Raw genomic sequence first — 13,541 nt, forward strand, 5'->3', positions numbered from 1 at the left:
AACAAACTTCCTCCTGCCACGATCAACCGGGGACCAGACAGAAATCAGTCCGGAACAAAAGTCATTCCAGGAAGCCGTGGCTCATCAACCATCCAACCAGACCAAAAGCTGGTCCAGTCAAGCCATACCAGCCGGAGACTATCCTTATTCCATCACACTTGTGTTTTTGTCCTCTGCCGTGTCTATCGTCAGGGATGGCATCATCATAGTCATCGTCATCACAGGGAAAGAGGCGTCCAGTCGAGCTAATAATTTTCATTAGTATGCAAATTTTTGCGCCGGACTCGGTTCATTTTTCTGCTGGAGATTTTTTTTTGTTTTATTTGGAATGCCGGCTCCTGTTGCAGATCTACTTCTGGGAGCTTACTAGAAAGGAGGTGCAGTGACAGAGAGAACTGAATTTAAAGATTTTCGGGAAGAATTACGATCTTATTAATACATTTGGAGGTTATACCATTTGTATCCGAAGTTAAAAATTTAATTTATTGGCAGGGAATTTACTAAAATTCAATTTAGTCGTTTGGAGCATGTTCAGAGAGTCCAAATCTGCCATAACTTGACAGAAATAAAGCGTTTACAAAAATCAAATTCAAAAATGTTCACTTGTGTAATCAATGTTTGAAACAATATTTTTTCTGATATTTCTTTCGAAATGTTGAAACAACACTGGCAAGCAGTTCCTTCAAGTAGTACAAGATCCTCAAAGTACCCCAACTGGCTGGATGTCGGACCAGCGAGATTCCATTGAAATGAGATGTCATAATGTGACAAGCGAGTTCAGGTCCCGCGAGGAAATGTAAAGTGGGCAAACTTTTGCTAGTCAGCCATTGTACCTACTGCTGGGTCTGGGAGGGTCAGGAACTCTGGTCCCCAAATCCCCTGTGTCGGATGGTTCCCAGAGGAGTTGAGAGAGAGTGGGAAATGGAAATTGGCTCGGTTCCGGGAGCACGGGTAATATGTACTTCATTTGACCGTCTAATGGCACAAAGTGACAGAATGTTGATGGATTTTCGCAGCAGCTTTTTTCGCGTTCATCATTTTTTGTGCTTGATGATGGCCGTGGCTCTGGTCTGATGGTCTTGTTTGATATTCATCCGGCGGTGACGAAACGAGTCAAGCTATGAATGAGTAATGACCGGCGAGTGATAATGTTTTAATTAGTTTCGTATGAATTTCATTCCATGGAAGGGATTTTTATAGTTGTTATATTGTATGGGGTATCCATGTTACTTTTAAGCAAGATGACTTATAATTACATAATAATCTGTGTTGAGATTAGGTAGAGTCGGCGGTACTGAATTTTCTTAAGCAAATCAGTTCAAGTGAGTTTTGTTGACGATTAGCTAAAACTGTTTATTCAATTTATGAGTTATGTATAAGTACAGGTTAATTAGATAATTTACTTACAACTTTTCAGTATTCTTGTTACTTTTATGACCAACTTCTACGCAAATCCTGGACTGGCATCGGCATGGCCGGATCTTTTCCTTACTTTTCGGTTTGTGATCTTTTTTACTTTCTCTCTAGGGTCTTTCATTCAACCTTTTACCTCTCCTTCTTACTTAACTTCCCATAGTTGGTAGTATAAGCAAGATTTGTTCCCACTGGGCTAAGCCTACACTGGGACATCATTCTCATCGCAACAATCTGAATGAATGATGTGATGTTCTGAAACAAAATATCAAAAATAGTCTTATTAACAATTCTTCCTTGCTTCCTCCCCCAAAGGTTTACGAGATGTTCGTCGCCGGCTACCAGTTCCAGGTGCTGACGCCCCTCTTCACCGTCCACTGGGGTCTGCAGAACAAGAAGAGCCGGCCGGCGTGGCGTGAACGGCAGAACAACGTCAACCGGAAGTACTTTGAGATCTTCAAGCGGGAAGTGTTCGCCCGGTACCACAAGGATCCGCTGCGGATGTTGCTGCCGAAGAAGGTCCAAAAGCAGCACGGCGTCGGGGGAGGAGGGGGAGCAGGTGGGGGAAATGTGGTGGCCGCGGGTGGTGATGCCGGAGGAGGGGGTGGTGGTGAAAAAACCGGACGATAGGTGAAGCAATTTGTGGTGAGATAGAAAAAAAATGTGAAGAGAAACAACCCATCAGAAACACTCAGAAAAATCTACAACTTTACAACAGAAGATGACTTTACTGAAAATCATTGAAAAAATATAAAACAAAAATTAAGGGTTAAAGATTGTTCCTGCTTCGTTAAGGGATAAGGAACCGATCTTGAACCCTTCAACTCACTATCCATATAGTAGCACGTGAATTCATGCTTTTCCTGCCAAATTAGACTAAAATTATGTAACAAAACATCAAGTGTGGTACTAGGAACAAATAAAAACGCTTGGTAAATATCGTTTAAGTACTCTCTAATCACAATCATTATAACTAAACCCCGTGTGATAATATAACTTCGTTTTCGTTCTTGCTGAAATGTTTTCCAAACGCAATAGTTCTCAAATATTTACTCTGCATCAACTTTAACACTCCCGTCCTCCCTCAAACCTTCAACCCACAACTAGTAAAGATATAGAGTTAAACAAAGCGTCATCGTTGTCATTGTGAAACTTAGTGAAACATCAGTGCAATAAAACCCCTCCCCCCATCCCCTCACCCAAGTTTAGAAGGAATCGGTTCGGTTGGTGCTGAATGTGTGGCGCGATTAGATTATCCGGAAGTAGTTGAAATGGGGTCCGAAAACAAGGTGGATGAAGAAAAGAAAGGAATTATTTTTGTTACTTGAAATAACTTACACAAATAGACAGACATAAACATACTTACACACTTACACGACGTGCGTAGAACAAGCGGTACTGTATATATGGGAATTTTTAAAAACCAAAGCAAATATTTAGCAGAAACGAATAAATTCATGTTGTGATTTCCACAGTGCTAAGCGTTGTTTGGGCTTTTATGAAGCGGTATCACAGTCCTGTTATTCAGTTAACACACAGATGCACAGTAAAAAACACAGCCAAAGTTGATCCCTAAAAAATTACATTTTTAAAAACAATGGCAAAGTCACATAAAACAAGTAGAACCTCCAACCCATAAATTTTCTAAAATTTTAAGAGTTCTTCTTTCCAATGCTTTTTAAAGATCAAAAATTGGTTGAAAATTTGATTTTTGGCGATTTTTTTTAAATCGAAGCCCGTCTTAAGGCGGGGTTGAGTTGTAGAGGGTTAACTATAAATTCCTAGAAAAATATTTTTTTTTTTTTTTTTATTATTATTATAGAGACTTTACACCATTGTGCATTCATCTCTTCAAGGTGGATAGTGAAAGAGGAAAGATTACAGAGTTTAAAATCACTTCAATAATTATTACCATGCCTTTTTTCTAACGATTTCTGTCTATGTTTCAAATATTTAGCGGAATATTTAAAGAATGAATTATCAAGTTCTTCAAGTTTTTCTTCGTCCTCTTCTTCCAGGGATTTAGAAGTTATCTCACAACATTTTTCTTATAATATTTTGCCTTTATGACATCTTCATCTTCTTCATCTGTTTCTTCTGCAGCCATCTCTCTTCGTTTTTTGTTAGCTCGTCTTCCGCGTCCAAATATGCCTGTAAGCGCTTTCGGCGGCGGGTGTGCTTAAAGCACGGTCTCGAATCCATCGTTGTCTTCTTCGTCAATTTCACTTGTTTCCATTGCATTTTGTTCTGGTTTACTGTTGTTGCTTTTACTGCTGCTGCTGCTTGGCTCGGGTTCAATCGGTTGTGTACTGCTTTTTTGGCCCACCTTTTACTCGAATCCGCACATTTTTGTTCTTTGCTTTGAGTTTGCAAAGCGATTTTTGCCTATAATCGTCACTGTTGCAGCAGCATTGTTTACAGTGATTGATTTCGGCGTTGGCTGTTTCAGCAACATCCGCAGGGTCCGAACTCCATTTGGGATTCCTGGGAAGAAGTTAATCCAGCGGTCGTTGGTGATGGTCAAAACTTCGCCGTATTTACTCATCACTTTGACTACGTCATCATTGCTTATGCCTAGAGGTAGGTCAAGCACACGAACTTCCGTAGCGTTGTTGTCCAGGTAAATCGGGATTTTGCAACCCTGATATACCAGAGGTTTGTCGATGATGGACGAGGCCATTGCTGAGTCGGCGAACTGCAACACGGCTATTTTTCTTCTATTGCATAATTGCAATGCTCGCAAGTTTTCTTGGTTTACTTGAAGGTCTGCGAGAAATTTTTTTACAAGCTTTGGGCTTGGTTGGTTTTGGAGTTGACAAAAATCCAGAACCACACTGTTTTTGTCTACGGTGCACATTTTAAAAAAAGCGGCGACGCGCACACAAACTGCGGACTGGCGTTGAGAATGCGACTTGTAAGGTCGGCGGTTACTTTGCAACTCGTAGAAAAATATTTAAAAAATGGGAGCACTTATTATTTTATCCAGAGTGGAAACATAAATAATTAGACATTGAAAAATATCCGAAAGCTTATCAATACTTATTTTTTTATAAAGATAAAAGTAACTGAATTTAAAATTTTATTCTAAGCTTTATTGTCAATCAAAGGACGCTTAAAACATGATTGCCATTATCATTTTTTCAAAGAATTCAGAAAAATATCAAGGAATTCGTTTAAAAATGTGTTTAAAATGTTTCCATTTTAATTTTGTAATTTTTGTATATTGATTTTTAACATTGATATTAATTCATCAAGTTAATAGTTGCCAGTATATAACTGTTATAAATATTTACTATGAAAAAATCTGCTCGATAAGTGTCCATGTTTTTCTACTTATGTTATGCTGAATGTTTGATGATACAAATTCTTTAAACAAATTCTCAATAACTTTTATCAAAATCTCTTGGAATTAATTTTTTTGAATTTCAATATTTTTTCAAATTTTCAAACCGAAATAACTTTTTTTCATTTTTTTATTCAGAACGAACAACGAACAACATTCGATATTTGAGTTTTGCGATAGCTGAAAATCAAGCTTTATCTATAGTAATTTAACCCATACTCACAAAAATGTTAAATCTAAACTTTGGAAACAAAATATTGGAAATGACTTAATGAATTTAGTAAGACAATTAAAATTATTTTCCACAAAAAAAACCATTGCCAAACTCAAATTGAAATCATTTTTCAATCATAGGCGTTTAATAAGACTCTATTTTTATATTAGTTTTTCATTAATTCTGTAGTTGTGTTGTTTTAAGTTAGATGTCGCTAGTTTGTTAAACAAATACTAATGAAAATCTTTTAATTCATAAAATATAACATGAACATCTGTGTCAAATTCATCAAATAATTATTAGAAATTTTAATGCCGTAAATAGTCGTTTCATTCTCAAATAGATTGAGATAGTGGAAGGAATTTTAAATTTATAGTTAGTTCCTGAGGAAGATTTGAGTGAATTTGAAAATTGTAATAATTTAATAATTTTTGCTTGAGATTCCCGACTTTTCCCGACTTTTTGACAAAAAATATCCCAAATTTTGACGAATTCATGACTTTTTTCTGACTTTCCGATTTCGCGACTTGAGTGGCCACCTTGAGTGAATTGCTTATGTTATTTAAAGTTCATTTCTTTCTAATAAAGTAAATCTCCAAAATTTCGCATTTTTTGTATTTTTTTTAATGCATAATACTTTACCCATGCATTTCCAATGCCCTTTTTGCATCATTAGTTTTTTGCATTCAAGTCTCCGAAAATCAGTATCGATTTGGTGTTTTGTGAAAAGTTGTAGGTTATGGTTAGGAACCCCCTTCAATCACCTCTTAATTGACTTTTTATCATTAAAAGTTGAATTCTCAAAATCCGTTTTTTTATTTCAAGATATTTTTCAAGATTGTTTTAGAAGTCCAATAAAGGTGTGGCAGGATTGATTCTATAATTTTAAATTATGGTTATGAAAAAACTCACAAAAGATGCATTGATTAGTTTTTTAAAAAATGAACAAATAGTTTTCGAGCTATTGCAAGTTTAAAAACTAGGGACGATTGGATGACACTGAAAAAACTTATTTTTCACTAAATTAAAACTTCAAGTGGCTGTTTAGTTGACTTTTTATCATTAAAAGGTGAATTTTCAAATTACGTATAGTTTAAGTTATCAAGATTTCTTTTGAGGCAAATTTTAGATAGTGCAAAACCTAATCTTGTGATTTAGTTCTTTTCGAGAAAATGAATGATGAACTTAAACTTGTACAAGTTTGTTTATTATCACTAATCAAATGCTCCAAGTTTCAACTAAATTGGTAACTCCAAAATTTTCAATTTGCGTTATAAAATGACCCGCCCGTGTGGATCAATCGGACCGCGTACTGGCTCACAATCCAGAGGTTGCTGGTTCGAATCACGCGGTGGGCGCTCTAAAATTCTTTGTGTAAATATGGGTATTTGGCGCCGTCGCTCCGTGCCATACTCTAGTACACTTAGGAGCCCAGGGTGGCGAAGTCCTTGTAGTTAAAAAGGAAGACACTAGTGGTTGGTACTAGCAATGGTGGCCAACAGCTATGAAGTCAACTTCGTTATAAAATGAAACCTTTGTGAAATTTCCTGCTCTTTCCAATGAAAATAGTTTCGAGCATTGGAAATATCCAAAACAAGTAAAAGAATTTTGAAAAGGCTAGGCTTGACCCAAAATTTTAAAATATATTCATCAAAAAAAAATTACCAAAGATGCATTTTTGAATATTGAAAAATGAAAAAAATAGTTAAATTGCTTAAATTAACGAAACTTTCTAAAACAGCATGGGAACCATCTGGAGCATTTATATTTTAAATAACTGTTTTTTTTTTACAGCTTCCTGGAATCATCTTGATTGTATTTATTATATTTATTATATTTATTTTCTTTACTATATTTATTATATTTATTATTTATCATTATTACAAAACTATATGCTTATTAGATAATACACTACAGACTCACATTTACACTTACAAACATTCAAATCATTAAATACATTACGCACTCAACCATTTTCATCGGCCCGATGAAATTCCCCTAACCCCCATTCCAAACCTCCCAAAAATATTCCGTTCACTTTTAAAAGTCGCATGGGTTCCCTGCACTTTTGCCACTAGTGAACAACAAAAACATCCCCTCCCAAATCCCCACGGGACTGTATGGGCGTAGCCTTGGAGCACAGTGTGAAAATTTACGTTCTTAGATATTCTTGGTTGTACCGGGCAGCAATCAAATTGTCTAAGAATATTGAATTGACCATTGTGGCACCCCCTACAGCGTGGTGCAGACCCGTTATGCTATGCTATGCTATGCTATGCTTGAAAAATGAAAAAAATAGTTTCCGAGGTATTGCAGGTTTAAAAACTGGCACTTATTAGATGATACTCAAAATAAGCAATTTTTCACTAAATTAAATGTCTGTTTCCAAGCAGCTGAGCAGTGTCTGATTGACAATGTGAAAAATTGAAAATTGCTGGAAATTTCTCTGTTTAAAAAATGCCGGGGTATTTTTCCATTGTGCCGTTCTGGAGCTTTGATATCTTCAAAAGAGTTGTAACAAATTAGAAAGGGAAGACTATGAATACAAAAAAAAACATATTTTGTTTTAATTATTTTTCTAACATTTATCAAAAAAAAATTAAATTTTATGTTAAGCAAAATAGAGTGGAGTGGAAGCCGAAGTCATTTAAGTTCGATGAGTTCTTTTTTATTTTTTTTAATTGTAGTTTTCCAAGGGGTATTAGGTGATTTTAGAAGTATGTAAAAGCGAAGTTGACTTTATAGCTGTTGGCCACCATTGCTAGTACCAACCACTAGTTTCTTCCTTTTTATCTACAAGAAATTCGCCGCCCTGGACTCCTAAATGTATAAAAGTATGGCACGGAGTGACGGCGCCGAATACCCATATTTACACAAAGAATTTTAAAGCGCCCGCCGCGGGATTCGAACCGGCTACCTCTGGATTGTGAATCCAGTGCGCGGTCCGATTGATCCACACGGGCGGGACGCGGAGTCATGTTACTTTTAAAATAACGCTGATTCCGACTTTTCGCCTTCACCTCTAAATCTTGCTCCACGTCCTTAAAAAGACCCGACTCCGTAACACAGGTCTTTGAACTCCAGACAATAGTTTCTATTATTTTTACTAAGAAGGAATCACTTGTTTTTTTTCCTATTATCTGAGCCCTTTAAATCTTAAATTATTCTATCTATCTTAATACTGGACAGCTCACGCCAAACCAAAGACAGCTTGCGGTTCCAGACGACAGCCTAATATCCTTGAACACCCAAATGTCACCGATTCAAACGACCAACGATGCGTCAAATGACTTTGCTTCAAGATGCAACCCCATCGCTTTCAACCCCTTCTTAATCCAAAATCATAACCTCTGTCCAAAGTGGCCAGTCTCCAACCCTCTGGGCGACAAATGGCGTCCGTAATTAGTCGGAATGGGGGTCAATCGAAGCCAAAGACATTTTGTTGCAGCAATGGCTATTAGTTGTGACCAACCAACGTCAACCGCCCTGACCCGGTGTAGACCCGGGGTAAAATACGGCGGTGTTTAGTGTTGGCCACAAAAAGGTTGATTGGAGTGTCACCGCGGCCAGGGCCAGGGCCGATGCCACACTCCGTTTCTCTTCGGTGCAGGTGATTTTGGTGTGCGCTTTAATTGGATTCCTCGATCGATTTGGAGTTGGGCAGTGTTGCCAGCAGACTTTGCTAATTTTGAACAAAATTAACTTGATGATAGAGAAAAATTGGCTGAGATCAAAACTAATAGTGTCCTTCTCAAAATGAAAAAAAAATATTCCACCAGAAATTCTGGCAACCCAGCCTGTTGTCTTCAAGAGGTCCCTTACCTATCCGAGGATTTCCCCTCGGAGGCTGCATCTTTCATTAGCCTTCCATTAGAATCTCTCTTCCGGTTCAGCAACGACGACGACGACGACGGTGGCACCAGCAAACGATAAAGTGCCAATAATCGTCTGTCATTCTGTGTGTTGTCAGAGTTCCCAGCTCTGCCACCGCTTAGACTTGAGAGACTGGAGAGTGTGTGGCGCACTAACCTGCCACAAATTTAATGCGAGTCACTTGATTGCCTTAAGGTAAGTCTAGATTGTTTTGAAACAGCGTAATTTTTTTAAATTTTATGAGAAATTTATAAAATAAAATTAATAATCAACATTCCACTCCAAATACCATGTTTTACTAAGTTTGCATAATAGTTTCAAAGACTTTCTATTATTAAAAAATATGAAATAGGAAAACATATATATTCCAACCTTAATCTACACTAAACCGTTCAGTGCATCGTCTCACACTCCGACGATCTCTTCAAGTTATCCAGAGCTGGGAGAGGGCGAGATACCGTCCCAGAGGAGGTTTTCGCCTGAGCTGGGGTGTGGTGTTCGCAGAACGCTTCTGGGGCCTTCACACTCTGAATCCCACGAGTGTTAACCGGCCCAGGAACTGGCCATCCGAAAAAAATATCGTACACCTTTTAGGAGATGGGGTTTCATAAATTAAAATAATGAATAATAATTTATTTGGAAACTTGAAAAAAAAAAAAAAAAACCAACGATTGCACATTCTTGATTTATTTTTTCAATACACAATACAAAAATTTCAAAATGTATTAGATTTTTATCATTTTATTTTAAAATAAAAACACGAAAATAATGATAAAATAAAACCATTATTTATATTTATTAGGAGTGCGGGGAGTAGGGTGGCTCCCTAACCCGTGCGGAATTGACTGAAGAAAACTATTTAAAAGAAATGCAAACATATTTGGACTGTATTCCCAAATTCCTAAAGATCTCTTTGCATCGTTTTTTATACTTTTTTCATTTATTTTTAACAAATTTATCGAAAATGTTTTTTATATATATTATTTATATTTTCAATTAATCGTCCTACTTATTATTTATTCAATTAATGAAAGAAATGCCTTTGAGAGACTTGATCTTGATTTATTCAAGTCACTGAAACTAGTTTGATCGTTTAATTTTTTGCTATAACATACTGTAATTTACACCGTTTTTAAATCTCTAATAAAAAAATAATTCAGCCTTTGTTAACATGCTTAATTTTTGCCTTACTATTAATATTTTAATATTTATTTATTTTTAAATAAGACTTGTTAAAGGTAGATATTAGCATGTTCAAAATTTAACAAGCTTTATTTAAAAAGATATTCAAAGCATAAAATATGAATAGTTAGACCAAAATTAAGCATGTTTACAAAAGCTGAAAATTTGTGTTAACAACACCCAAAATTGTGAAACAACCATTCAAGAACATCTCATTTACTTTTTGAAAGCTGGAATAAAACGGAATATTACAAAAATCTTTTCATTTAGCAAGCCAAGTGTTTTATTTAATATATATATTTATTTTGTTTTAAACATTAAAATATAAAAATAAAAATAGAAATAGTTTTAAAAATGCCTGTCTCTGCCTGTGTGGATCAATCGGACCGCGCACTGGACTCACAATCCAGAGGTCGTCGGTTCGATTCCCGAACTCTACAATGATTTAATTGAAAATCGAATTCAATTTCCAAGATAGCAACCATTGAAAAATTAGGGGTTTAAAAAAATTAAAACTAGTTAAAATACTAATCTTTCAGAGTTCTCATTATTTTTGCTTAGCTTTATTTCAGCAACCAATGATTAGATAAAAAAAATGTAAAAATAAGTAGAGAATTTTCTCATCTTTTAGAAAATATTTTTCAGAAGTTAATGAGGATGAACGAACGGAAAATGTTTTAAAAAATTAGATAAATTTATCCTACAAGGTGCAATTTATACAGAACAAATTAAAAATTAACAAGAATCCAGTTTTTTTTTTTTGAATTTTTTTGTTTTCAAAATATTCGAAGTATTGACGAAAATTTTGTTTTTTCGCGAAAAAAAGTTTTTGCGACACTGTACATTGGAGTTTCACAAAAAAATCAAAATATTTTTAAACAAACTAAAACATGCTTGATTATCGCATGAAACTATAAATTGTTTTCAGCTAAAGAGCGTCCAATTCTCCGGGGATACAAAATTCCAGGGAAACGGATAATTTCATTAAATTTCCCGGGAAATTTGAATCTTATCGAAGATCAATGTGTTCTGGTTCTGATTATTATGTTGCAACACGATCAATTTATGTAAATTAATCAATGAATGTTTACAAATTCTCAAAATGAATAATAATTAAAAGTTTTTTTTTTTGTTAAATAGTAGGTATTTTTTTAATCACAGAGTTTGGACAGTGAGTAAGATTAATGTATACTCCAAAACTATAAAATTTCTTTTAATTAAGTCTCTGTGACCATTTTTGAGAGAATATAATAAAGAATAATATTGATAATTGAGTTGTAATGAAAAATATGTTTTTCACGGCAAATATTTTTTCCAGAATACATCTTAAAAAGATAAGCATTTCATTCTTCATTTGCAATACCATTTTTTTTTTCAATCACAACTCAAAGTTTTCTAAGATTTGGAGCGAGTTTTTGAAAAATGTTTGCATGTTTGGGCACCTTCTGTAAAATACAAAGCAGTTTTTCAATGATTTTTGAAAGATGCCACGTGGCGCGGTGGTTAGTGGCTTCGGCTGCCGATCCCTAAATTGCTATGGGGCGCGGGTTCGATTCCCGCCTTATCCTCCTGGTCTTCTATCGGATGGGGAAGTAAAACGTCGGTCCATTTGCGTAAAAGCGGTTTTGGGTGACTCACCACACATAACCTTCGGACGCCAAGAAATGAGCAGAAACTTGCAACAGAGACCACAAAAGACCCGGGGGTCGTTAAAGTGGATTGCTTTTTTTTGAAAGATGCAGCCTTCGGTTAAAATAATGTTCAATGCAAAAAAGTAGATTATTATTTTCATATTGAAATTTCCTACGCCCTAGAAGCTCTAGTGCTACAAAATTTCAACTGAGCAACTCTCTACGAAATCGGCCGATTTCGACCATTTTTATTTTTTGTATTTTTTGGTTTGACTCAAACTTTGTGGGGGCCTTCCCTATGACCAAATAAGCTATTTTGTGTCATTGGTTCACCCATACAAGTCTCCATACAATTTTGGCTGCTGTCCATACAAAAATGGTATGTAAATATTCAAACCGCTGTAAGTTTTGAGTGAATTTTCTGATCAATTTGCTGTCTTCGGCAAAGTTGTAGGTATTGTTGAGGACTATTGAGAAAAAAAAAGGTACACGGAAAAAAAAATTTGCAGATTTTTTTATCAACTTTTTTTAACTAAAACTCAATTTCCCAGAATACGTATTTTTTGAATTTCGAGATTTTTTTGTATGTTTTAGGGGACTGAAATCCGCAACTTTTGAGCTATAGAGAAACATGGTCAAAAAATCTGCCGCCAAGCTATGAATTTTTGAAAAAATAGTGATTTTTAGAAAAAATCTTAATTTCATGCAAAAACAAATTTGAAGCTATTTTTTAATGCAAAATTGAATTTGCAATCGAAAACTACTTAACAATTTTTTTTGGTAAAGGGCTCCGTTTTCAAAATATAGCCACCGAAAGTTTGATTTTAGCGAAATATTTGCAGTTTTTCGATTTAAAAAAGTAGTGACCATGAGTGACCATTTCTAAAAATATTTTTTTTGGAAAGTTCAAAAAATTTGCTATAAAATTGCCTAAGAGACATTTAAGATTGGACCTCGGGTTGCTGAGATAGAGCCGCTTTAAGAAAAAGGTTCACGAAAATTGAAGTTTTCTAAATCTCATCAAAACAACCTACCATTTTCTAATGACGATATCTCAGCAACGATTTTCAATGTTAATACATGAAACATTCGTGAAATTTTCCGATATTTTTGAAAAAAATATTTTGAAATTTTTTATGTCAAGACTAACATTTTAAAAGGGCCAAACATTGAATATTACGCCCATTTAAAATGTAAGTCTTGATTTAAATTTTTTCAAAATATTTTTATCGAAAAGATCGGAAAATTTCACGAATGTTTCATGATTTAACATTGAAAATCGGACCATTAGTTGCTGAGATATCGACATTAGAAAATGGTGGGTTGTTTTGGTGAGACTTAGAAAACTTCAATTTTCGTGTTTCTTTTTCTTAAAGCGGCTGTATCTCAGCAACCCGAGGTCCAATCTTCAATGTCTCTTAGACAATTTTATAGCAAATTTTCTGAACTTTTCAAAAAAAATATTTTTAGAAATGGTCGCTCATGGTCACTATTTTTAAAAATCGAAAAACTGCAAATATTTTGCTAAAATCAAACTTTCGGTGGCTATATCTTGAAAACGAAGCCCTTTATCAAAAAAAATGTTAAGTAGTTTTCGATTGCAAATTCAGTTTTGCATTAAAAAATAACTTCAAATTTGTTTTTGCATGAAATTAAGATTTTTTCCAAAAATCACTATTTTTTCAAAAATTCATAACTTGGCGGCAGATTTTTTGACCATGTTTCTCTATAGCTCAAAAGTTGCGGATTTTAGTCCCCTAAAACATATCAAAAAATCTCGAAAATCAAAAAATATGTATTTTGGGAAATTGAGTTTTAGTGAAAAAAAAAGTTGATAAAAAAATCTGCAAATTTTTTTTTCCGTGTACCTATTTTTTTCTCAATA

General features: G+C 34.9%; 1 protein-coding gene across 1 annotated transcript in view; it reads left to right on the forward strand.

Moving 5' to 3' along the window:
• Positions 1–2,043, forward strand: part of LOC6051969 (beta-1,4-glucuronyltransferase 1) — a 58,649-nt gene extending 56,606 nt beyond the window's left edge. The window contains exon 4 of the mRNA XM_038250370.1: positions 1,729–2,043. Coding sequence (XP_038106298.1) covers positions 1,729–2,043 — 315 coding nt within the window. The remainder of the gene's footprint in view (positions 1–1,728) is intronic.
• Positions 2,044–13,541: the final 11,498 nt, after the last annotated feature.

Source organism: Culex quinquefasciatus, chromosome 2, assembly GCF_015732765.1.
Source record: "Culex quinquefasciatus strain JHB chromosome 2, VPISU_Cqui_1.0_pri_paternal, whole genome shotgun sequence".
Lineage (NCBI taxonomy): Eukaryota > Metazoa > Arthropoda > Insecta > Diptera > Culicidae > Culex > Culex quinquefasciatus.